The 26,792-nt window shown below is 41.3% G+C and overlaps 1 protein-coding gene and 1 non-coding gene across 2 annotated transcripts; one reads left to right on the top strand and one right to left on the bottom strand.

The window, feature by feature from the left end:
* Positions 1–1,336: 1,336 nt before the first annotated feature.
* Positions 1,337–20,627, bottom strand: LOC150021025 (nmrA-like family domain-containing protein 1). The gene is made up of 5 exons (XM_090275136.1): positions 20,494–20,627; positions 13,691–13,929; positions 11,747–11,996; positions 8,672–8,862; positions 1,337–1,653 (listed from the first exon to the last, which is right to left on the bottom strand). Exons 1-5 carry the CDS (start codon positions 20,531–20,533, stop codon positions 1,474–1,476), a joined length of 900 nt encoding a protein of 299 aa, XP_090131262.1. The 5' UTR covers positions 20,534–20,627; the 3' UTR covers positions 1,337–1,473.
* Positions 20,628–24,659: 4,032 nt separating this feature from the next.
* Positions 24,660–24,825, top strand: LOC150021024 (U1 spliceosomal RNA). The gene has a single exon (XR_016513722.1). It is a non-coding gene; the product is annotated as a U1 spliceosomal RNA (small nuclear RNA).
* The last annotated feature ends 1,967 nt before the right edge of the window (positions 24,826–26,792 follow it).

Below are 26,792 nucleotides of genomic sequence, written 5' to 3'. Positions count from 1 at the left end.
AGGGAGTAAACCCCGACAGAAAATCCGGAGCCGGAGTCCCTAAGGCGGTTTGACGTTGTAGTCAACACCGGCAACTCCTGCGGCGCACCTGAAGCCAAGCTGTATTGACTCCGTCTTTCCCTTGGACCCTTCAGCTGCGAAGAGAGGGGGGGTCTGCTGCATGGGCAACAGCAGACCCTCCATATCACCCTGCCCAGGCTCTGTAGCTTCAGCTTCACTGGAGAGGACACTCCAGCGTCATCACAAGATGTCGATTCAACATGGAGGAGACAGATACCGTGTCACTCCCAAGTCAGACTGCACAGCCATTTTCGGCGGTGCAGATAGACTCTTAAGAAGCTACACCATCGTCTCTCGAGACGGATGGCTGCCGACGACGATTCACTCATTTAGACAACCAACGTTGATTGATCATCTATCATGTGCCAATCACCAGGACAAAGAGGAGTACAAGTCACTCACAGCCGAGAGGAAGACTAGTAAACGAGGCAATTGCAATATGGCATAGGAAATGCTAAGCCAGAGATATACAAAGATACAATGGGGGCCCTTCCATCACCTCCTCTTTCCATTTCCTTACCTTTCCCCATCTCTTGCCTCAAGCTCCTGCCTTCATCCACTGCAGAGCCTCTGGATTTCACTTGCAGCTAAATGGTTAGATGGCCCCCTTGCCCTAGTGTGACACAAAGCCAGCCACGAATTAAAAGGAGCCATGGCAGTCTTTGAAGTGTGGACCACTCAATAAGAAAATGCATAGGAGGGGAGAGAAGTTTGCAAATGCACCACCGGTACTGGTGCTAAAAATAAAGTTTGTGAAATGCCTAAAAGAAGGATAGGAGAATAAATTGGTGAATAATTGAATGATTCAATAGATGATTTAATGAATGAATAAGAAAATGAACTGTCAGCCTTGAAGCAAAACTGAATTTTAGAATCTCTAATGCTTGTGCTTATTCACTGAATGCCCTGTTCCCCAGGAAGTCCCCTACAAAGATTTTTATTTTAAGAAATTAAAATTACTTAAAAGTTCACCGAGAATATGACAAGGCACTTGAAAAACAATTGGAGCTGCCGAGGGGAGTTTCAGAGCCAGGTCGTAAGATCATTTAGGCAGGAGAAAGCTGAGTGCCCCTATTTGTGTCAGGAAAGAAGCTCCAAGTTCCTCAGGCCAGAGCCTTGAGAGGCAACTTGGCTGTTGGGAGACAGAGCTACCACAGCGGCCAGGCTTGGGGCTTCTTACTTAACCAAATGGGTGTACCATCCCATCAATAGCTGGAAAGTTATATGTGAATCAAATGGCTGTGTCCAATCACTGTTTCCATGTTTCCCACTTTGGCGAGAACTTCCGGGAAGCCTTCAGTGTTGCAAACCACTGCATTCCAACATTTCTCTTCTGTGAATGGAGATGTGCTGTAAAGAGGACCAGAACCATGGGGGAGGACATTTGTGTCGTCAGGGGCCTGTTCAAACAGCTTAATTGTCCGTCAAGGCGCCCTGGTTCTCTGAGATAAACTGGCTGAAGCTTTTGACTTTGGGGTTTAGTCGGTGGGTGAGCTTGGCATCACGGTCTGGCTTCATGTGATAGAAGCGAAACATGTCAGCCATCTCCTTCGCTCCAGGAAATCCCAGCTTCTCATAAGCCTCCGGGGTGATCTTTTAAAAACAAGTTAAAATATTATTTTTTTAAAAGAAAATGTTTTAGCTCTCATTGAAAATAGCTGGAGAACAAATTATTCACCTTAATGATGATATAGGTCCACAGTTCTTTCGCCTAACTCCAAAAGCCAAGAAACTCATGTTTTTTTATACACAATTTGACAGCAAACTGACTTTTCTGAACTAATTCTGATCTGAACTTATGTGAAGCTATTTATGATCTTTAATTATCTTATTTAGTGGAAATAGTCATATATTTTTCCTGTAGAGATATTGATGTGTTTGATTGCAGGTTCCTGCCCCCGCCCCCAATGGTGATGTTACATGATACACGTAGAACATAACCGGTCTAAAAGCTGAAAGCTTCTGAAAGTTGAATTGCTTCTGGCCCCAAGCATTTTGGATAAGGTACTATGGATCTGTGCTCCCTCCATCTGACTAGCCTTCATATCCATTTCCTCGTGGGATTCCCTCAGCAGCCCTCTCAGTCTACCCACCCTGCCCTCTATGCAGCCCCCGCACATCCTGGCACCAGGCTCTCTATCCTTCCTCCTGGCTGATGTCCCTTCATCATCATCATTTCCCTCCTTGGTAAGAAATGAGTGTCTTGACTTTAGCCACCCCAGACTCTGCCAGGCCCAGGCTCAATCAAACGCTTCCCATCACACACTGATTGAGCTGCCTTCTGTCACCTTCCACAAAATCAACCCCTTGGGTCCCTCTGACACTAACCAGATCAATAGCCCCCCACCTGAATTACCAAAAACCACTTCCAACTATTGGATCCAGTGCAATCTGTCTTTGGCCCCCAGAGATAAACTCTAACCTTGCTATTCTACTTGGCCTTAGAAAAATGTGACACATGATTCATATAAAACAATGATTGTCATATCTCATTTATAATAATAAAAAAAGAATAATTTACTTGTGTAAAAAATGAGTGGCAGAATAAATTATACTATATCTACTTTAAAAGTATTATACAGTTATTAATGTTTTCAAAGAACTTTAACAAAATAGAAAATGCACATAATACAATGTTAAATTAAAAAGCTAGGTACAAGCATATATATACTGGAAAAAGACTAGAAGAAAATGTGCCAAGTCTTAACAGTTGCTATCTCTGATAAATTAAAGTATGTGATTTTTATTTTCTTTTATAATTTTCTATATTTTCTGAAAAAAGCATGTGTTATTTTTGAAATCAGAAGAAAATTTAAACTTTTAGTAAGAAGACTACATGAGAAGCATGGAAGATGACTTTAAAAATGTCTGTCTCCTTAGAGTTGCTCCCTCATCTTATAACGTTGATAACTAATAACCCATAGTAAAATAAAAGATTCTTTTCTGCAGATTCTTGAAGGAAAGAGATTTCTTTTGTAGTGTTTCACTTTCTGAAAGGATCATGTTCCTTTTGGGGTTGGACAGACATTTTCAGTCAGACCAGAGGTCCTGATGGGAGTTTGTTCAGCGCCATGCACACACCGAAGCACGTGTGCGAGCGGTCTCCTTCTGACCAGACTGGGGAGGAAGTCAGACTGCTGGGGCTGGAGCGCCACCTTGTGGCCGCATGCATTCTTCCCCAGAGTATCATGGTGCCTAAGCATTTCCCCATTTTAGAACTCTGGGCAGCATCTGCAGGTCAGACTAGTTACTAAGAACAGCATTAACCATTCTGTAGAACTTCCAGTTTCTAATGCCCTAGAACTTTTGATGCCAGAGAAGTTTCTGCTGAATAGTGAAACAGTCTGATGTATCAACAATGGCCAGGCATCAGGCATGTGACGAGAGATGCTTGGAAGGTCCTGAGCCGTCCAAAACAACAGCAGATGGAGGTGTAGGTAAACACAGCTCGCCTCCTCACACAACCACATCAAAATTACAACTAAATTCTAGAACAACCACCACTCAGAACCAGCACAAATCTAGTTGAATGGAAGTCTGACAACTATGGAATTAAAGAAACCACATCCATCCAGACTGGTAGGAGCGGCAGAGACAGGGAGCAGGCTGATACCACATACATGTGTGGTAGATAAAAATTCGGGAGGGGTATCTTGGGAGTGAGGAGTCCCAGCCCCACACCAGAACCCCCTCCCCCCAGCCTGGGGTACCAATTGCCAAAAAGATAAGTCCCCACAACTTCTGGCTGGAAAAGCCAGCAGGGATTGAGTAAGTGGAAGGAACTGCTGGAGCCCCAAGCAGTTCCTCTTAAAGAACCCACACACAAACTTATTCAGACTCACTCCTTCTGAGCTCCAGCATGGGGATAGCTGCTTTAAAAGTCCTAATGGATTTGAGAGGAACTAAATGGCTGGCATCAAGGTGAGAGCTGGAGGACAGCTTACTCTCAAACAGAAAGGTAGGCAGAGCCACAAAGCCTGCAGGCGGGTGCCGTGTCTGAGGTGCCATCAGCGTGGCTAACACTGCCCCTGCCTCCCCCGTCAAATCCCCTGAGGCTCCATCACACCCAATTTACAGCTGCTACAGTAGCTTTTCCATATGAAACTCTTGTCTTGGCTCAGGCTTCACAACTTCTTAAATCCTTTCACACAAGCAACAGTTGGCCTCAGTGAGCCCCTAGCCCCCTGCAACTCTTGCTAAGTGGCCCCAGGCATGGCACTAGTAGCAGTCAGCCTGGATTCACAGTTTGGCTTTGCCTGGAATCTCCAAGCCCAGCACAGGTAGCAACCCTCTCACATTGCTCTATAGCTCAAGCAGAGTAGCCCCAGGAAAAACACAGGTGGGACTGACTTTGGCCTGCAACACCTGGGAAACCCCAGGGCCTGCACACCCAGTGGACAGCTACAGATCATGGTGGAGCACCATCACCTTGCCCCAGCACAGCTGATCCTCCACAGGGGTTGGTGGTTGGTGGTCAGTGGTCACAGCCACCTGCAGCTGACTGGCCTGGGTAAATCCCTCCCATTGACCTTCCAACAGCAATCAAACCTCAACTACAAGAGGAGGGTGTACTCAGCCCACATGAAGAGTGCACCTCAAGTGCCCAGCTTGGGTGATAGGGGAAGCTGTGCCACCGGACCCTACAGAACAACAACTACATTAGACCACACTCCAAGACACGGAGTCAAAGCAGCTCTACCTAATACATAGAAACAAACACAGGGAGGCTGCCAAAATTAAGAGACAAAGAAACATGGCCCTAATGAAAGAACAGATCAAAACTCCAAAAAAAGAACTAAACAAAATGGAGATAAGCAATCTATCAGAAGGAGAGTTCAAAACACTGGTTATAAGGATGCTCAAAGAACTTAATGAGGACCTCAACAGCATAAAAAAGATCCAGTCAGAAATAAAGATACACTAATTAAAATAAAGAACAACTTACAGGGAATCAAGAGTAGAGTTGATGAAGCAAAGAACTGAATCAATGATTTGGAACATAAGAAGCAAAAAACAACCAATCAGAACAACAAGAATAAAAAAGAATTTTTAAAAATGAGTATAGGGTAAGCAGCATTTGGGATGACTCAAGCATTCCAACATTTGCATCATAGGGGTTCCATAAGGAGATGAGAAACAGCAAGAAATTGGAATCTCTTTGAAAAAATAATGAAAGAAAATTTGACTAATTTGGTGAAGGAAATAGACATGCAAGTCCAATAAGCACAGAGTCCCACACAAGATGGATGAAAGGAGGCCCACTCCACGATGCATCATAATTAAAATGACAAAGTTTAAAGATAAAGAGAGAATCTTAAAAGCAGCAAGAGAAAAGCAGAGAGTTACCTACAGAGGAAATCCCATAAAATTGTTAGCTGATTTCTTAAAAGCAACTTCATAGGCTAGAAGGGACTGGCAAGAAATATTCAAAGTCATGAAAAGCAAGGACTTACAGTCAAGATTGTTCTACCCAGCAAAGCTATCATTTAAAATTGAAGGGCAGATAAAGAGCTTCCCAGACAAGAAAAAAACTAAAGGAGTTCATCATCACCAAACTATTATTTATATGAAATATTAAAGGGACTTATTTAAGGAAAAAAGATCAGAACTATGAACAATAAAATGGCAATACATATATACCTGTCATTAACTGAATCTAAAAAACAAACTAAGCAAACAAGAGCAGAGAGAATCATGGATACGGAGAGCATTTTGATGGTTACCAAATGGGAGGTGGGTATGGAGAATGGGCGAAGAGGTGAGGAGATTAAGAAGTACAACTAGGTAGTTACAGAATTTCCATGGGAATGTAAAGTAGAGTGTAGGAAATGGAGTAGCCAAAGAACTTATACGCACGACCCATGGACATGAACAATGGTGTTGGGGATTGCCTGCGGGAGTAGGGGGTGCAGGGTGGAGGGATGGCAAAGGGGAAAATATTGGGACAACTGTAATAGCATAATCAGTAAAATATAATTAAAAAGAAAGAAAAGAATAATATTAAGATGTGAAAAAAAAATGTCTAGCCAGTCCTCTGAAAATGAACACACATGATATGCTCACACCCCTTTGCCTTTCTCCCCTTCTTCCTTACAGACTTCAAACTTCTCTGAGAAGCGTATTTGCACCAAGGTACAAGTGGCTTTACAGATCCTCTCATGAGTCCATCTTTTGAGTGATTGGCTGTCTTCTTGGTTTTGGGGTTAACTTACTTTCTTCATTAAAGACACCTACAATAGTTTTTAAAAAATATTTTTTCTTAGCCTCCTCAAAGCTCCTGACGCTGAATTGTGTATTCATATACCCTTTTAAGACTCAAGACTCACTGGATCAAGAGTTGCAGATGAAAACCACCACCAACTTTCTATCTCTAACTCTGGGAAACATTCTAGAGCAGAGGTCAACAAAGCTTTTCTTAAAGCGCTGGATATAAACATTTAAGGCTTTGCAGGTCATATGGGCTCTGTCACAACTACTCAACTCTATCGTTATACAATGAAAACAGCTGTATACAATACCACAGCAACACTGTGTCTGTGTTACAACAAATCTTTATTTAAAAAAGCAGGTGGCGGGTCCTAGTTTGCAGACCCCTACTTTAGAGAGATGTTGGTGCTGGGTAGGACCTTAGAAGTCATCCAAACAACACTATCATTTTACAGATGGGAGAGTGCAGCCAGGAGAGGTGAAGAGCCAGGTTACTTAAAGCCTCCCAGCTTGAAAGAAGTATGGGTCCTCCTTTCAGCTCTGCGGGTGTCTCTGCAGGGCACGTATATACACTTCCTTCCCGGAAGCTCTGTTCTCCTTCCTTTTATCAACACCTGATTTTGAGAAATGGCTGGAATCCATATTATCACCAGGTCCTCTCACTTTTCTGTAAAAGGTCTGTCCTATCCATGCTCTCATCAGGCCATTCCCACCTGATTTGTACCATAATCAGTTATTGAGAGCTTGCTAATTACCAAGTGCCTGCCATTCATATCTCATTTCATCCTCATAACAATCTTATTAGAGAGGTATAATATCTTTTTTAGCATATGAAGAAACTGAGTCTGGAGAGGTTAAGGAATTTGCCAAGATTCCACAGATAGACAAGGGCAGAGTTGGGATTTGCTCACTTCCCTTCCCTATACTGTAGGGGCACCAAATATTCCCTGTAAAAAGTTTCAGAGCTCTGCTAAATATGTAAATATGTAGGGGCTTCAAATGTTCTTTGTAAGAAGTAGCAAGGACTTGCTAAAAAAACTTGGAAGGAGGCTCCGTAGCTCAGGGGTTAGAGCACTGGTCTCATAAAAAGCCTTGGAAAGAGGAATGTAGGGAGGAATGTTATAGCAATTGGTGATTTACAAGCTAAAAGCACCTCAGCCTCTATCACCTTCCATTTGCTTGTGTCTTATTTATAACATTTGTGAAAGTTATACTTTACAGAATATCTAGCCCTTTGAAGATAAATTACTTCACAGAGAATTTGTCCCTGGCTGGAGAGCTATGCTGCCACTGGAGATAACCTGATAGCCTTGAGAATTTCTGTCCCTGTTACTGTCAAGACATCCCTACAGTCCCGTTCAGCCCCCCTTCTTCCTAAGGCTGTTTCCCGCCAAAGAAGAAACAAAGGGGCATTACCAGTATATAAGCCCCTGCCTAAAAAATCCCAGGACGTGGGAGCTTGTTAGAGACCAGCTCAGGGTCTGCTTGTCTTGCTGCAACCATTAAAATCCTTTGCTTACTTTATACACCGCTTCAGAGTGTTCAATCTCGCCTATGTAGCCATAACAATACTGCCTCTGCTTCATTCATGTGGATCTAGCCAGGCTAGAATTTAAAATTCTAGAATTTGGCCAGGCAGCCCCATTGTTCCCTCCACTTACATATAGTCTTGCCTACCCTCAAGGACCACCTTAAAGTCACTTTTTCCATGACGCCTTCTCCTACTCTTCTCTGGTCACAGTTAGTGTGGACAATGCAATTAAGCACCTAAAGTGTTTCATCTTCTCCTGATCACTGTGATGTCATGTGCATTAACATTTGCACCCTGACTTTGCTATAAACTCCTCGAAGATAGTACCAGGTACATAATAGGCACTTGGTATATATCAACTGGTACTTGATGTATGTGCCAAACCCTATGCTAAGCCTCTTAAGTATCTTAAATATATTCTCTCTAATTTTCACAAGAACACCCTGAGGTAGAAGCTATTACCCCACTTCACAGATGAGGAAGCTGAGGCACAGAGAGGCTGAGTGCCTTGCCCCACACCAGCGAGCTCTGGCAGCCTGGAGTGCTCAGCAATGAGTGCTTGTGAGAGAAGAGTTGGGTCGTGTATACGAAAAAGTTGTACCTCAGTCTTCAGATTCTAAGTTCTTGTCACGCAACAGTAATTTTAATCTAACAACTTGATTAACCTTATGCCAAAGAAATAAAGCCATAAGGGTGGGATTCAGATGCACGAATACAAGACAGATTTGTGGAACTGAAATCCTTTTCAATTTCTTCTGACAGCCTAAGCTGAAGCCTGCTGAAATTCATGGAAAGTCTACCAGAATTTGTAAGTCAGTGGCTGTGACCCAAGGTGGAGTCTTGTGATCATATTTATGTCCCCTAAGAACTCACCTTTGTGTCTCGGACTTCTTTCCCCAAACTCTTGGACAAAACATCAGCATATTGCTGTACTGTTAGTGCTTCCGCACTGAGACCCACAGCCTTGCCTAAAAACTCTGCTGGAGAATTAAAAATGCTAGAGACGACTGCTCCAACGTCAGCAACAGAGATGCCATCCATCGGTATGTCCCCCATAGGCAGTGCTAGTTAAAAAAAAAAAAGAAGATAAAAAGAGCTAATTACATCACATCCTTGGTAGGTCCCACCAACTTGAATTAATCAACCACTTAAACAAAAGGTATGGGAAAACGATGTAACAGGTAGTGGCCACAATCTATGTATAATTTAGTTACAAGGTTTTGTCTGAGAAAATATCATAATGCCTAAGTATTGATTTTTTTAAAAAGTGACCATTTACTAAGCATCTGCTATGTGCAAAGTATGATGAGTTTTATCTCCAACCAAGACATCTCTGCTGAATCCCAGACTCTATTTGTCCAACTTCCTACAACATCCTTACTTGATTGCTTAACAGACATGATAAACTCAATATGCCCCAAAATGAATTCCTATATTCCCCAACAATTTGCTCCTCTTACAGACTTCCCCATCTCAGTTAATGACAACTCTATCGTTCCAGTTCCTCAAGTCAAGAATCTTGGAGTCAGCTTGACACTTTTCTCACACCCTATATCTTTCTGGTTTTTTTTGGAAGTCCTATTCATAGTATGTCCAGAATCTGACTACTTCTCACCATCTTCACTGCTACCACCCTGGTCCAAGCAACCTTGGACCATCATCTTTGACTTGGATCATTGCAAAGTTGGTCTCCTTGTTTCCACTCTTGTCTTTCCATGGTCTCTTTGTGAACCTATAAAACTGAGGTCAGCTCATCTCATATCTGCCCATACCCTCCAAAGGCTCCCTGTCCTTCACAAGACAGGCCAATGCCTTATAGGACCAGATCTCTGTTAATTCTGGCCTCACCTCCTACTACTCTCCCTTACTTGCTTTGTTCCAGCCACACTAGCTGTTCCCACTTCCCAAAATGTTCTTCCTCTACGTACGCACAAAGCCCACCACCTAGCTCTATCAGAAGGTGCTCAGATGTCACCTTCTCAAAGAGGCACATTGATCTTATTTAAATTTCACATGCCACCTCCTTACTGCTAGCATTCCACATATACCTTACCCTGCCCTAGTTTTTATGTACTACTTACCTCTTAACATTCAATATACCTTACTTATCTATTATGTTTATTTTCTAGCTCCTTCATCCAAATAAGAGCTTCACAAGAGTAGAGCTGTTTGTTTTGAACTGCTTATTACCGATTGCCCAGTAAATGACTGGCACATAGTAAGCCCTCAAGTATTTATTGACTGGATGAAAGAATGAACAAACAAACATACCAGCTGGTTTAATCTTAAAAACAACCTTGAAACAGGAATATCAGGTACTTGCCAGAAGTGGGTTCAGGCCCTCACATGTCACTCTAAAGCCTGTGCCCCTCCTACAGTGTGATACAGACTCTCATAGATTCCCAAGATCCCAGAATCCTGAGGCTGGAACCCAAAGTGGACATGGTCTAATCCCAGACTCTCATTTTTTAAATGAAGAAACTAAGTCTATTGACTCACCCACTGCCTCATAGCTAAAAAGCAACAGGCCAGGACAAGAATCAAGGTCTATGAATTTTAATCCAGTGTAAAAGTGACTTCGAGCTTAGCAGCCAGGGACTAAATATTTAGTCTTTTGTAGTTAAATTAGCTTCCTGCCTCAATTTCTTGGTAGGCAAATTGCCTGCTCAGATTAAATTACAATTGTATTTTATATTCATAAAGCAGTTTGGGGTTTTTGAGGTACTCAAAGCTAAGCCTGTTCTGACCTTGAGGTTTGTTTTTATCTGAGAGTTGAGGGTCTTGGGAAGAGATTAAAAGCAGCTATGGGACAGAGGTAAAGAATATGGCTCTGGAGTCAGACTTACTAATGATCTCTGGAAAGTTACTTAATCTATCTTGCCTCAGTTTCCTCACATGTAAAATGAAGGTAAATAGTGCCGTGACAGACCTTTAGTAAGTGGTTAGTAAATGTTAGCTATTCCATAGTGGAGAAGGATACCTGAGTCTCAGGAATACCTAAGACTGGGTTATACAGATGTTGGGGCCCCATATGGAACTGGACACCAGAAGTAATTTAGGACATCACCTCTTCACCCAGACCAACCTAACTGATAAACTACGATGTCCTAGTTCAGGACCTGGGAAATGTCAGTGAGCTGGCTTCTGAAACCTGGTAAGGGCATAGGAAGAAAGGAGGTGGGAGTAAAAAGAGCTGTGTCACATTTATACATTTATCTAGTTACCTGTTGAACTATTACTCAGGTCGTCTATTGTAGGGCAGGTGCTCCAGCTGACTTTGATTGTCACTAGTTATGCCTCTGATAAGTCTCAATTATGTGCCAAGGAGAAAAGACTGAATCCGCTGCTGTTGATAGTCTCATAGTCCCTCCACTCCACGGAGCCACCTAGGACTCTGGACACAGAAAATACTCCAATGGGCAGGGGAGTTCCAGCCAGTGGACTGGAAGCATTGGAATTACTAGGAATCCTTGTTAAAACTATAATCTTCCAAGCCCCAGTGCAGACCTACAGGATCAGACTCTTTTTCTGGGGAGTCGGGCCCCTCTAGAAATTCTGACCATGGGACCCAGGTAAAGAGAATAATGTCTTTCCTGTTGCCACAGAAGGGTCAGATGAAGGAGCTAGAAGGGACCTTAGAAGTCATCTTGTCCAGCTTTTCCATTAAACATGAAGAAACTAAGGCTTGAGGTCACATAGCTAACCACTTACATAAAGAGCATCACATTGTTAAGACTAGGAGTGAAATCTGTTGTGTTTCCAGTCCAAGAACCAGTTTTCTGTGAGGTCTAAAACTCTATGGTATCCCTGTCAGCACTTCACACAGAGGCAATTACAGAGGAGGCACTCAAATGATGTGTCCACTGAAATGAGGGAGGAAAGGCAAGGGGGAGGGGGAGGGGAGAACAGCAGGTGTCTGGTGAACTTGCACTGCAAACTTCCACTTACCCAAGGTGTAGTAATCTCCATCAGAGGCTTTCGCGGCCTTCCATATGGTGAGAAAGTTTTCAAAGTAAGCTGCCAAGCGGACGCTGGTCATGGGAACACCAATGGACCAGAAATATTCCTCTACCTCTCCCTTTCCATCAAAGTGCTCAACTTCCAACTTCCCGCCCGTCAGGCGCTTGACGTTCTCCAGGCCACTGTACACCACATGCTTCAGACCCAGGCTCTTGGCAATGTCCGCCACCAACTTCCCCTAAGAGGCAAACGTAAATTCTTTATATAGATGGCTGCATTTGCATACAGAGAAGAGGGCGGGTACTGGTTTCCTTTACCCCCTCCTTTTCTTATTGCCCTCCTTAGAGAGGAAGCTCTTCTGGCCTCAAAATATATTCAAGTTACCATCTGAGAGGTCCCCAGTATTAGTGGGCAGAGGCTCCACCATGTCAAAATGCTGAACTCCATCAGAAGCTAAGAGGCAGCCTGGTGGGAATAGTCAGGAGCATTGGTCCCTTGCTCTAGGCTATCAGTATCTTTGTGATCAACTGCCACATTTATTTATATATGAGGCTCAGGAATACCTGAGAAAACAATATTCAGTGTAATAATGTTTTCTGGTAATGAATGATATCTGCACACCATTTCAGTATTGAGGGCATAATGAAGACACATACACACACATTCTCTTTTTTGTGTTTTAGTTCCAAATTTTCCAAAGCACCTTTATCTCTTTCTCTTTTTCTTTCTTTCTACTGTCTCTCTCTCTCTCTCTCTCTTTTTTTTTTTCTTACAAAACCCCATGTAGCAAACAGAGAAGACATAATTAATCTGGTTTAGTCGATGCAGAAAGCGAAGCAGGGAAGTGACTTTGTACCCTCCCTGTTTCACAGTGACTATCAGAATTAGAACCCAGAGTTCCTAAAGTAAGCCCTTCTAAAGTTTATCACTAAAAGACAAGCTGTAAATGGTGTAATTAATTTAACAGACATTCCTGAAATGGTTCGATCCTATTCTTAATTTTTTGACTTATGCCATTTCTGCAAGAGACTGATCCCATGCATTACATTTTTAAAATCTAATCTGCATATTTTTCCAATTTATACTCATGTAGAATTTCAAATAGTACTGTCATGGGGGGAAAATAGATCTTATAATGACAAAGATGTTCCCTGAACCCCATGCTGATAACTACCATCCAGAAGTAACCACTTCCACCTCTTTTAGTTGTGTATATCTAAATAACATGTTTGCACTACTGTCTTGGTTTTTTTCGGTTTAAGATATCATCTACTAAATTCCTACTATGAAAGATGAGCCCTCATTTTAGTGCCCCCCCCACACAGTCCACCACCACCGTCATATATATATGCAATTCTCCTTTTTTCATATTCCTGATATGATAATTTTGTGATAGGTCAATACTCAGTGCTTATCCACAGCAGAAATTGAGCCATGTAACATTCTATGGTTACATTTATTTTTTTCTACAAGCTTTTATTTTCCCTCATGTTAATTATTGTGTGTTTATTTATGTGTTTGTTCAGTTCTTTTTCTATGCACCCATTACTAATTTGTCCCCCAAATTCTCTGCCAGAATATAAGTATACTCATTACACTTTTGTTCTTCCCTCTTCACTTCAGAGTTACCTGAATTTGTGGGGTATCCTTCCTATGTCATCTGCAAACAGATGGTGAGTATCTAATGACTGGCTCTGGTGGACAGTCACTCTCTAAACTCCAAGGTCTTGAGATGTGGACATGTGCTATGTAACACTGATTTCACAATCAAAGACACCTCTAACAAGCACTTGAAATACATAGATTTCATAAATACCAGAAAGATATGGTGGAGGGAGGCTTGTATTTTTGCCCAGGCTGAAGGCCTACCCCCTTCAAGGGAGGGCAGAGCAACCAGGGAGGGAAAGAGGAAAGGCTTGAAGGTGCTCCCACCTGACACACTTCTTTCTCTTTGCTGAGATGGTCCCAGAAGTTGGTCACCACGAAGGCCCCATAGGCATCTTTTAAGGCAGCCTCCACTGATGCTTCATCATTCAGGTCTCCTTTTACCACTTCAGCGCCAAGGTCCTGGAGGACCAGTGCGTTCGGTCGAGTCACATCCCTGGTCAGAGCTCTCACAGCAAACTTTTTGCTCTCCAAAATGGCCCTGGCCACAGAGCCACCCTGAGCTCCTGCAAGATTGGAGAAGAAGAAATAGAGGAAGAATGTTCACTACAAAATAGTTGGTCAAGAAGTCCCATTATTTAGAGTACAGTTGTTGTGGTAAATTCTTCAGGCAGCATCCCCGTGGCTTGCAACAGTGGTTTTCAAACTAGGTTTCCCGCAGCCTCCTCAGAGGCACCTTTGCAGAATCCATGGTGAAGAGAAAGAATGGGAGAGGCTTGAGGCAACAAGGTCAAATGAGCAGGGTACCAGACCCTCCACCCCAGATTCAACTGGGAAATCTACTTTTTCCTGATTATAGATTTTATTTTGAGGTTCTTCACACAATTTTATTTTCGAATGAGCTTCCTATTTTATATTTTTTTAAAAGTTGAAAACTTGCTGAATTTCTTTTTATGGCATTCAAAGACATTGATGATATGATCATTTCTTCCCTAATTTATCCACTTTACCAATACTTATTGAAGGTACTGTGCTGAGTTACTGACATTTGGGATCCTTTATCAAACTGGTTGCATACTTGTCCTGAATATGTTTTTTGTGCCTTCAGATCTACCTTCACCTGCGTAGTGCCCTGAGAGGCTGACCTGTATGGACTCTATCGATGGGCTCTCTTGCTCTCAGGTTGGGTCTAGCCAATAAGAGGCATTAGCAGGAGATTCAATGGCAGGAGGAGAAGTGACCTTTTCCATGTTGCTACTAAATTCCTACAATGAAAGGTGAGCCCTCATTTTAGTGTCCTCTCTCTCTCTCTCTCTCTCACACACACACACACACACAGTCCACCACCACCATCACACATATATGCAATTCCCCTTTTTGGGTTTTGGTCATCTCTCTTGCCCTCTGCTTCTTCTTTTGCTTACTTATTCATTACTGGTCTCTTCCCTTTCCGCCTTTATCTTTTCCTTGACTTCTTTGAAAGAGTGTGGCACTTGTTTCTTGTGGAATTCCAAATGATACACCACTGATAACCCTATGGGTCTGCCAGTCAACGAGCTCTGCTCTTGCACAAGGAGCTTCAGCTAAAGTTTAGTGCTCTAATAGTAAATATGAACAGACAGCCAAAGGTCACCATATGTTTGAAGAAAGCCTCCAATAAAACCAAAATAAACAAACTGATAAAATGAAACAGAAACAATGCAGTGAAGAGAAGAAAAGTTTTAAAGAATTAATATTTTCAGAGACTGGAGAAGATTTTGCACTCAGAACACTGCATCTGTATACTGTACCAATAAAAGGGAGAGGGAGGCAGAAAAGGAGAGAGAGCATTCAGAAGAGAAGATGAAGCTCTCAGAAATTTAAAATGTTATAGCAGAAATAAATTTTTCAATAGAAAAAAACTAGAGAAATCTCTCAGAATTAGAAGAAAAAAACAACAACAAAGAAATGGAAACTAGAAAAGAGATAACAGAAGATCAAGCCAGGGGAATTCCCGAATGAGAGACTAGAGAAAATGGACATATGGAATTATCAAAGAAAATAATTTCCCAGAGTTCAAGGATTTCAAAAGAGCTTCCAGATTAAGGGGCCACTGAGTATCCAGCACAATGAATAAATAAAGTCCCACATTATTTACATATTTGTAAAATTTCACAACACTAGGGATAAAAGACCTTATGAACTTTGGTATAAGGGTAGTTATACCAAAGGTAGGGGGTAAAAATAGCACCAGATTTCTTTATAACACTGGAAGCAATGGAGTAATGCTACTTAGGGGGAAAATTAATTTCTATCTAGTGTTTTAAACCTAGTCAAATGATCAATTGATTCTAAACATTCTACATAAAGGTATTTTCAGGCACTCAAGATCTCAAAAATTCAACTCATATATTCTTTCTCTATAAGCTTCTGGAGGATGTGTGTCAGCAAAATGACAAAGTAAAGCAAGCAAGAGGAACAGAAACCAAACCCAGGAGAAAGACAAAGAGAATTATTAGCATACTGGGGAAGAGAATCCTAGAATGATTTAAATAGAAAAAGGTAGCATTCCAGGAGGAAGGTCTCATGGAGGGAAAAAAAAACAGAACCAACAGATTAAAGAAAAAAATGAGAGGTACAAAGAAAACTAAACAAATAAAAAATAAAGGCAATTATTAATTTTAAGAAAAACTAGAAATTATGTGAGAAAAGAAAGTATACACTACATGGCTCAAGTATGAACAATAATTGCATAGTCATAATAAAAGTCCATATTAGTCCATCATCTATATGAAAAATGCAAATTGCTATATAGGGAGGATGATAAAAAGGAAGTGTGTTCTTGGGCCTGGGGATATAGGGGAGCTAAAGACAATGAATAATATCTAAAACTGAAAAATCAAGAAATAGTGTATCACCATATTATTTAGGAATATGGGGACAAACACCAGTAGAAACAGAAAAGTTAAATGTGAAAAGAAGTAGGGCAGGGGCTGCTGGGTTTCTTTATAAGACTTGTAGGTAGACTTTTAAAACTATTATATGCACATCTATAAAAATAAAAATTCAATATAAAACATTTGTTGGCTGTATTAGTTTGTTAAGCCTGCCATAACACAATTCCACAGATTGTGGCTTAAACTATTGAAATATACTTTCTCATAGTTCTGGAGGCTATAAGTCCAAGATCAAGGTGTTGCTATATTTGATTTCTCCTCAGATATCTTCCCTTGGTTTGCAGATGGAGAGCCTTCTAACTGTGTCCTCATATGGTCTTTGCCTTGTGCACTTTAGCCCCTTCTTTCTGTCTCTATGTGTGTGAAAATTTCCTCTTCTTAAAAGGACACCAGTCCAATAGCATTAGGGACCACTATCATGGCCTTACTTTAATATAATGGCCTCATAAAGGTCCTATCTGCATATACAGTCATATTCAGAGGTACTAGAAATTAGGACTTCAACACATGAATTATTTTGGGGAGAGACACAATTCAACCCATATCATTGACTATTGTAATTATTTTGTTATAACCCTCCTACTAAACTAGGTTCTCCCTGAGGACAGAAACTCTTTACTCTTCAACCTTGTTTCCCAACCATGTGCTGAGACTATTCTCTGGCAAACTGTAGGTTTTCAACATCTATACATTGAATTATGAACAAAAAGGGGCCACATAAAAAATCTGAAAAGTTCAGGGGAGGCTTGAATGAATGAATGAGAAGACTGAAACCTCTGTGCTTTCAACTCTTAACTTTGGAGGTGAACAGTCCTGCCTGGACCTGTATGAAAGAATAAGAGGAGCTGGACCTAAACCAGGACTGGCTCTCTTAACCACTCCCACGTTTAATGTTTTACTAAGACCCAAACCAGAGGAAGAATTCATCCATCTTGGCCCTGTTCCTTTGAATTAGCAAGACGTAACATAAACCTATGAGCCTGAAAAAGCAGCCACCAAAGTATCTATTCTAGACATACTCAGTTGTCCCAGACCTTCCTTGTGTAGTCTGGATCATTCCCTCTTGGATTCAGTTCCCTACCAGGTGATTCCATGTTGTGAATAGTGTCAACATAAGAAACATCCAAACCTGCAGAGAATTTTTATAAGAGTTTGAGCATTCACTTTTGCAGCACATATGTTAAGACAGGATAGATAGGAAGCCAAGGAAGGGAGGAGGAGGGATACATGTCCCACTCACTGACTCAGCAGTCCTTTAAATTCTATGTATCTTTCCATTATCTGGGAAAGAAAACCTTTGAAACAGTGCTTTCATCCCAAGGCCTGAAAGGCAGGAAAGGGCCCATAGGGCCTAAGGAAGAAGCCCGTTAACACCTTTGGGTATTCATGCCCGGTCCTGGAAAGCTAGCACCACCTTTACCTGTCAATCAATAGGTAACTTCTTCACCCTCCCCCATCCCGCCAACTGTATAAGTCCTCAGAACAAAAGACTCACTCTCTGGCCTCCAGCCTCTGGCTGCCCAGCTGCAGGCCAACCCGACTGTGGCTCTTGCCACCCCTGCCCTTGCCTCTCTTGCTCTTGCCAACCCCACCCTTGCCACCCTTGCTCTTGCCCTTCTCCCTCACCCTGGCAAGGCTTGTTCTCTTCCATGAGAACATATCACCAATAAACCCTGCTTACTTGCACGATAACAGACTCACTGATATGTAATTCTTTGGTGAGAAGAACTGAGTTTCTGGGAGTTTCTCCCATAACACATATATTAAAATTGTTTGAGCCAAGTGATGACATATGCCAGGGAGCAAGATGTCAAATACTCCACAGAATAACAGTTCTGCAGTTTCTTTTATGCATTTGAAATTAAGGAGGGAACGTAAGGAAGATACATGAAGGTGGCAGAAAGCAAGGCAGGAATTAGATTAGAGGATAGTTAACAAGAAAATGTGCTCTCTTGAGGGTGGTTAAAACTTATTTCAAAGGTGTGTTAACCTAGGTGCACAGAAGCAATGGACAGGGCTAGCTTAAGGCAGAGATGAGCCTTTTACTAAAGAAGTTACATGCCTGGACACACCTACCCACCATGACCAGTTAGAAACTTATGATCAGATCACCCTGTGAGGTTACTTCCCATAGGACCCCCTTGTCGTCTACAGTTGCATTTGAATGGCAGGCACTGCTCAGAGTTTGATGTGCGAACACATACAAAAGTAAAGGTTAACACATGTCCCTGTCAAATTTAACTAGGCAACTTATATTTTTATCTGCTAAATTGAGCAAGCCTACCTAAAACACCCAAACACACCCAGAATTCCATGGTAACTGAACTAGGGACAAGATCTGGGCAATAAGGTAATCCATCCACTCCCTTAGCTAAGTAGGAAGCAACTTTCTTCACCCCTGACATATCTAATCAGATTCCTTAAGAGCCACTCCCAAGACTCTCATTCAACTGCCTACTCTGGATGACTAGGCAGCAATCACGTTCCAGAAGAAAACAGAGCACCTGGCCTTTTTTGACCTGCTCCCAGCACTGTCTTCCCCATTTCAGTGAATCATACAACATGAGCTTCCAGCTGCCCTGAACGCTCTGGAGTCATTGCTTACTCCTCTTTTCTTACCTTGGTTATCTGGTCCACTGGTGAATCCTGTCAACTCTCTTTAAAATAGATCCAGAATCTGATCACTCCCCACCACCTCATTGCTACCATCCCTGTCTAAGCCTTGGTCATCTAGGCTGGATTATGGCAGAAGCCTCCTAAAAGGTCTTCCTGTTTCAGCCCTTATCCCCTGCCCTCTCTTCACAAAACAGAAGCTAAAATGATCCTTTAAACATAGAAGTCATAATGATCACTCCTCTGCTCAAAATCTTTCAATGGCTTCTTTTTCCTTCTTTTTTTTTTTTTAAGCTACATCAATCGGTTGCCTCTCACATACCCCCATCTGAGGACCTGGCCGGCAACCCAGGCATGTGCCCTGACTGGGAATTGAACCGGCGATCTTTCGGTTCATAGGCCAGCACTCAATCCACTGAACCACACCAGCCAGGCTAATGTCTTATTTATTTATTTCAGGAAAAAACAATATTCTCACCTTCACCCTAACGCCTTGTACAATCATCCCCATCTCCCATTTACCTTTTTTTTCCCTTTTAAATTCCATGTCATAACTGGCTATTGGTTTTTGCAAATTTATTTCTCTTCCCCTGCTTTAGTCCTTTCCTCTTTCAGACAAAATTCCTTTGCTCATAGAGCTTATATTCATTTTAGGGTGGAGAGAAATCAAGCAGGCAGCATAGCCGAACAACAGCAGGGCGGAGCAGAGTCGCAATTGTAAATATGGAGTTCTGGAAAGTGCTTATGGAAAGGGTGGCATTTGAGCAGAGGTTTTGGTGACACGAGGGAGAAAGCAGTGTGGGTAACGGGAGGGAGATTATGCTAGGTTGAGAGGGTGAGCAATGCAAAGAATTTCAGGTGGGAGTGAGCATGAGGAAAATGCAGAGTAAGTAAAGGGGAGGGTAGAAGATGAGGGGCCATTAGCTGGACTCTGCATTTTACTTGGAGTGAGATGAGGGAGCAGTTAGAGGGTTTTGAGCCGAGTCATGTCATGATCTGATAGTTTCACATGGATCATCAAGAGACTGAAATGAGAACAGATTGAATAGGAATGGCCTGATTTAATCAACATTTTGCAAAGATGGCTCTAACTATAATGAACAGATTGTAGAGGAGCCAAGATTGAAAGCAGGGAAGGCAGTTAAAAGGCTCGGGCAGCTGTTCCGGTGGGAAGTCACTGAGCACGTTCTCCTAACCCCCACCCACTCCATCCTTTCAGAATCGCTGGGGTATTGGTCAGGCATGTAGACGTCCCCCACAAATCCACAGGCCTCTCACACTTGCTCCTCTCACTTGTCAGGAAGTGAGTGAAGTCTTCAGAGTATAGCTTATATTAAAACGAAAGTTATCAACAAGTCAGCACACAATTGAGAAAGAGAATATGTCAGCTGTCCATGTCCCACTGAGATCATTTCTGGCAAATAAAATCAAATCACCCAGCCCCTTTACCACATCAGAAACTCAAGCAACAGAACACTTTTCTTAATTTCCTCCCAAGGGCTCTGTGTTCAGCCCACGCTGCAGGCTCTGACTTTAAAACAAGACAGAAAAGCAAGCAAAGTCAGCAAGGAGTTTTTTTACCTGTTGCTCCAAACACTACGATTACTTTCTTGCTGGTCATGTTACTGGACAAAGAAATAGTGCAGTAGCCAAATCTTCCTCAGAGCAGTAACGGCAGCTGAGAGAGTTTCTCTTCAAGCGTGTGAGTTATAAGCCACATTGCATTACCACACCCTCCTTTGTATAACTTTTTGGCCCCTCCTTTGCATAATTTTTGTTGGTACCAGCTAGCTTACACACTGTGACACTGCAATTTTCCAAGCAGGATTTGTTTGTTCCCTCACTAATGTGTTCAGCAGATGTGTATCGAGTGCCTTTGGTATACCAGGCACTGAACTAGCAGCCCTGGTGATCCAGATCTTGTAAGGGAGATAAACTAGTAACTAAAAATGGAGAGGAACAGCAGAGGGGACTTAGGTTATGGAGAAACAACACAAAACACAGACTGGAGGTGTTAGGGAAGGTTTCACAAGAGAGGAGCCTGGGGCTGGTCCGAAGACCCCATGAGAGATCATCCCAGGCAGGAGGAACCACACATAGCCAAGTTCAAAGGCATGGCAATTATGACAGAGGGTTCACGATGGCGACAATGATACTACGTGAGTGGTGAGAAGACTGGGGAGGATGCAGGAGCCAGAGCATGGCAAGAAGCTTGGATTTATCCTGATCGCCACAGCAGGTTTTATGTGATCCTCTGGCAGCAGGGAGCACACTGGGTGGAAACAAGATCAGGCTGGAAATAGGGCTACTCCTAAGGAGACTAAAGAAATGATACAGATAAGAAATAACAAAGGCTAGAACAGAGGCAGTGTTTGGAGTTGAATTGTGTTCCCCCCATATTCACATGTTGAAATTCCCATCTCCAATACAGCACAGTGTGACCTCATCTGGAGACAGAGTCTTCCCAGAGGTAATCAAGTTAAAGTGAGACCGTTGGAGTGGGCCTAATCCAATGTGACTGGTATCTTTATAAAAAAAGAAAAATTGGACACAGAGATAAGCACAGAAGGAAAATGATGTGAAGATACAGGGAGACCAGCATGTGAACATGAAGATGGCCACCTACAAGCCAAGGAGAGAGAGGTCTGGCACAGATACTTCCCTCACAACCCTCCAAAGCAACCAGCCCTGCCAACATCTTGATTTTGGACTTCTGGCCTCCAGGACTGTGAGACAATAAATTTCTGTTGTTTAAGCAACCCACGGTTATGGTGCTGTTATGGCAGCCCTAGTAAACCAATACAGGCAGTGATAATGAGGGTAAAGTGAAAGATATTTAAGAGGTATACTGATCCAATCTTTGATTGGATGTGGCAAAAGAGAAAGCAAAGAAGAGAACGAACCAAAAATAACTGCCAACTGGATAGGCCATGGAGGAGCAGGACTGGGGCTCTGGAAGAAATGAGATCAGAATTGAATCTTTTGAGTTTGAGGCTGAAGCTTGTTGTGTGTTTGAGAGATAGATGAGGGAGTAAGAAAAGCAAGTATAGATATCTCCTTTAAGGAGCCTTGCTGTAAAGAACGTGAGAGTGAACTATGGTTACAAGGTGAAATGGAATTTTACTTCACGAGGAAAGACTTGAACATATTTGTGGGTTAAAGGTGGCTCTCCATCCCTCACACTGTTTATTTTTCTTCATAATACTTATGACTTAACATGCTACAAGTATATTTGTTTGCTCATATGTTCATTTCTGTGCCCCCTTCCCAACTAGACTGTGTGCTCCAATGAAGGCAATTGACTTTGTCTTATTCACCTGTGTATAGCTCCAGAGACTATAGCTATATCTGACACATAGTAGATACATAGTAATTATTTGTTGAATGAATGTAAGTAGGTTTCTAAGGAAGCTGGAAGGCATGGACTATGCAGCACAAATGAAGAAGTGCTGAAAATAGTGGCTATTGTAGGAATACCTAGAACCCTCTGCCAAACAGTTATGAAGAAGTATCAAAAGCGGGGCAAATCATGATTCTGCAGCCTGTCTGTCCCTTGCCATTCCCTCCACTCTCCTGCTCATATCTCCTGCTCCTGCCTGATTATCCTTGCAAAAGGAAACAATTCTCCTAAGTGCCTCCTCTACAATATAACTGGTAATGAAACTTAGAAGGAGGCTCTGGAGTTGTTACAGATTGGAAGAGTTGGTCTTGCACACCTCTGCATTTCTTAGGGGCAAAGGTAAAGAGACTAAGCTGGACAAGCTAAATCCAGAGGCCCAGTAAGTAGAAAACTGTATGTTCTCATTTCTAAGATAAAGATATTAGTGGAATAAAGACAGCTATGTCACAAGAAAGATATGTGGTGCCCCTGCTACCCTAAACTACACACAATATTACTCTAGACATATATGAAGAATTCTCAGTAACATTCCAAGCAAATATGCATTATTTACATGGAAAAGAACTAGAGACAATCTAACTATTAAATAAAATGGCACAGCCATAAGACAGAATGGTGTATCTCCATTAAAGTTACATTTTGTAAGAATTTCATAAAATGGAAAAATACAATAGAAAGTTATATGAAATCAACAGACTAGAGAACTGCATATATAGTGTGATTTCAGGTTGTAAAGAAAAAAATTATACACACATACACGCATACACATATATAGACTAAGAGTAGTTGAGTGATTTTATGCAATATGTTGGTGGTAGAGTCAGATGACTGGGCATGACCTGACATTATTGCTCTCACACTTCGATTACATCATAGTACTATGACATGCACATCATCCTAAGAGGAGAAAAAAAAAGCCTATGAGGACATAGCAACACTATTAATGGTTGCCTAGAGTTGGAAACAACCCAATGTCATCAACAGTAGAATGGATAAAGTGTTGTATAATCATACAATGATATATCACACAACAACAACAATGCATAAACCAAGTTTAACATGCAACAACCTGGAAAAACCTCACAAATAAAATGTTGAGCAAAAGAGTAAAGGAATACCTAGCATATGATTCAGTTTCTACAACATTCAAAAGCAGGAAAAACTAATCTACGGTGATAGACATGAGAAGTGGTTACTTTTGGGGGGAGTGATTAGAAGGAGCTTAAGGGGACTTCTGTAGGGGCTGCTGCAGGGGTGTGATATTCTATTTCTTGATGTGGGTGTTGAACGCCTGTGTGAAATAATTTTGTGAAAATTTATCAAGCTGTACAGTTAAGATCTGTGCAATTTTCTCTGTTTGTATTTTATTTAAAACTTTACTTTAAAAAATAACCTATAGGAAAAAAACCAAGAAGTGGTTGAGCAGGAAAAGCTAAAAATGGGCAGGTACCAGCCTGTAAATGTTTGCACTGGATGGAAGCAAGAAACTTTGGCTTTTTAATGAGGCAAATCCCTACCAGGGCAAGTAGGAACATGGTAACTGTTCAGTAATTTCTCAGTGTTATTATAGTAAAATTAAGCTAAGTTATTGGTGTTCTGAAAAGGGAAAGATTACTTGTCACTTGGAGAGAGGCTGGATAAAGGAACAAAATCAAGAAAGGCCAGGTATTCTAGCTTAGATAGGAATTAGGATTGTTGAGTTGGGTGAGGAAGTTATTTCTAGTAAAGGTAAAAGCTTTACAAGCCCATGACTATTTTAAGCATAAAAAGGTTTAGATGAAGTTTTTTGCTTTTGTTTTGTTTCTCATATTTTAATTGATTTTATTTCTTTATCAAATAATGCATTCCCATGATGAAAACTGAGAAAATGCTGTTACATGTAAAGAACTAGGAAAATTTTTCTCATATTATCACTACTCCAAAGGAACCACACTTAGTATGTTTGGTTTCATTTTTTTAATGTCTTTTTTCTTTACACCATCAAGGTAATTTTTATGAACAATTTGGTATCTATTGAGAAAAATAAAGGTATATAAAACAATAAGAACATATTAGTATATTCAAGATTTTATTAATCAAGATTTTTATTTGCAATCCACAGACGCTGGTTATGGAAATTATTCAAAAGATATGGAAAATCTCAGAATCTTCAGAAGTGTTGAGAATGAAGCACAGAGGGGCTGAGCAGCCAGGACATATCATAGCACTGGTCTGGCAAAGACACCATAACTGCCACTGAGCACAACCATCACAGCTTATAACCACCAACACTACTGATTCAGAACTACCCTCAGGGGGGAAATGGAGTACAACTGTAATAGAACAACATTTTAAAAATAAATAAATAATACTTACCTGGCAAGGGAGAGATATCATGATCACAAAGGTGGTTTTCCCAGGGAAAGGCTTATCCATTGCACTCCATATGTGCTGACTCCTGTGATTTCCCCAGATGTGGAAAACTCAACTGCATAACTTGTGGTAGCGGAGGATTGCCTTAGAGCTCTCACCTAGAAAAAAATAATTAATTAATTAATAGGTAGATAGGTATATAGGTAGATAAATGGAATAACCTAAAGAGAAATTATAATAAAAATAAAACTGCTATCCTGCTGCCTCTGGTAACTGAATGAAGTTGCTGCTGTGGTCTCAACCCATTTCCGGAATGCATTCTCTACAATATTGTTCCTTTGCATCATTAACTTCCAATTCCAAGACTGGGGTGGTACCTAGCAGTGGGGAAATCAAGTATCTGGCATTCATGACTTCTATAATAGAATCAGACTCTGCTACATGAGGAGATTCCTTCAAACACAGGAAAGGAATTCAGATGCTAAGTGATGATAAGAGGTTCAAATTTCCACCACAATCTACCCCTTTAGCTCCCCAAATCAGTATGTATGTTTCTTCCTGATTGTATACTACTTTTAAAATAATAACATCTAACATAATGCAACTACCTCTTATATATTTAACCCCTCTTAAAAGTGGTTAAACAAAAATCTCAGTTACTGCACTCAGGATCATTTTGGGATGATGCTCACCTGTCTTTTTTTTTTTTTTTTTTAAAGATTTTATTTATTTATTTTTAGAAAGAGGGGAAGGGAGGAAAAGAGGGAGAAAAACATCAATGCGTGAGAGATATATCTATCAGTTGCCTCTCGCATGCCCCCAGGTGGGGACCTGGCCCATAATCCAGGCATGTGCCCTGACTGGGAATTGAACCAGTGACCCTTCAGTTCACAGGCTGGCACTCAATTCACTGAGTCACACCAGCCAGGGCTCATCTGTCTTAATTCTCTTAGAGTCCATCTTGAAAACTTGTTCACTATCCTTTAAACTGTAAATTTAACAAGCATTTTTTCCATATATAATGAGGGAAAAGGAGAACAAAGAGAAAAATTAGTCTAAAATATACAGATATGTACATGAAAATGACAGAGGATGTTAAAGCCCTCATTTGTGCAACTGAATCCAAGGCCATAATTGGTATTTATAACTTGCCTTCCCAAGCACCTATTGTTATTTTTGCGTATGGCCAGCAGCAAGCACTTCAGCTGATCAAACCTTTATTCTAAGGCTTGAATTCTTAGGAGAATTAAATTACATCTGCCTATGTAAGGTTACTATAGTTTTTCATGAACTTTTACCACCAGACTTGTCAGTACTGGTCAACAATCCACCATGAATTATGCCTTTTTCTTAGTAGTACAACTATTAGTCCTTTCATTTGGAGAGAAACCAACTGGTCCCAGAAATGTCACTGAGATGACACGCCACTATAATTTTATGGGATTCGCTCCCACCCTCTGGCATAATTGTTTTTTACAAAGGCATCTAGGGTAACTGTTTCCAGTTCTATAAGTCATTGCATCCTAATGTCATCAATGTAGCGGAGTTGTGTGGGCTGATGAAACAATAAAGGCTCCTGTGGCACAGAGCCAGAGGTGACCTAACCCTGATGGCAGATGATGAAGTTGTACTGCTGCCCCTTCAAGGAAAAAGATGTTCTCAGTTTATTGGAATCAAGAATAAATTATTTGTTAGATTAACAGTTACATACCAGTTACCAGGACATATGTTACTTCCCCCCAAAAGGAGACCCTATCTGGAATAGTAAATGCAATTGGGATCATCACCTAATTAACTTTAAAATAATCCACTGTCATCCTCTAACACTCATTTGCCTTGTGCACTGTCAAACATTTGAGTTAAATTGATCTAAGATAAGGATAACCATCTTTGTGTCTCAGAAGTCTCTGATGTTAGCACTAATGTCTGTGGTTCTACAAAATTTCACTATGCTAATAGGAAAGAATTCCAGGGGCTTCCATTTGGCTTTCCTACCATAACACTTACTTTTTGGGTCAGAAAGACAATACAGGGATTATGCCACTTACTACATATGGTAAATTTCTATGATAAAACTCCAACAAAACACAGTACATCCAAAACATCAATTGACAAAAATGCAGGAGCA

Source organism: Furipterus horrens, unplaced genomic scaffold, assembly GCF_987537825.1.
Source record: "Furipterus horrens unplaced genomic scaffold, mFurHor1.1.pri manual_scaffold_1, whole genome shotgun sequence".
Lineage (NCBI taxonomy): Eukaryota > Metazoa > Chordata > Mammalia > Chiroptera > Furipteridae > Furipterus > Furipterus horrens.
Note: the sequence above shows the minus strand (reverse complement) of the source record. Positions and strands in the feature narration are given on the sequence as shown.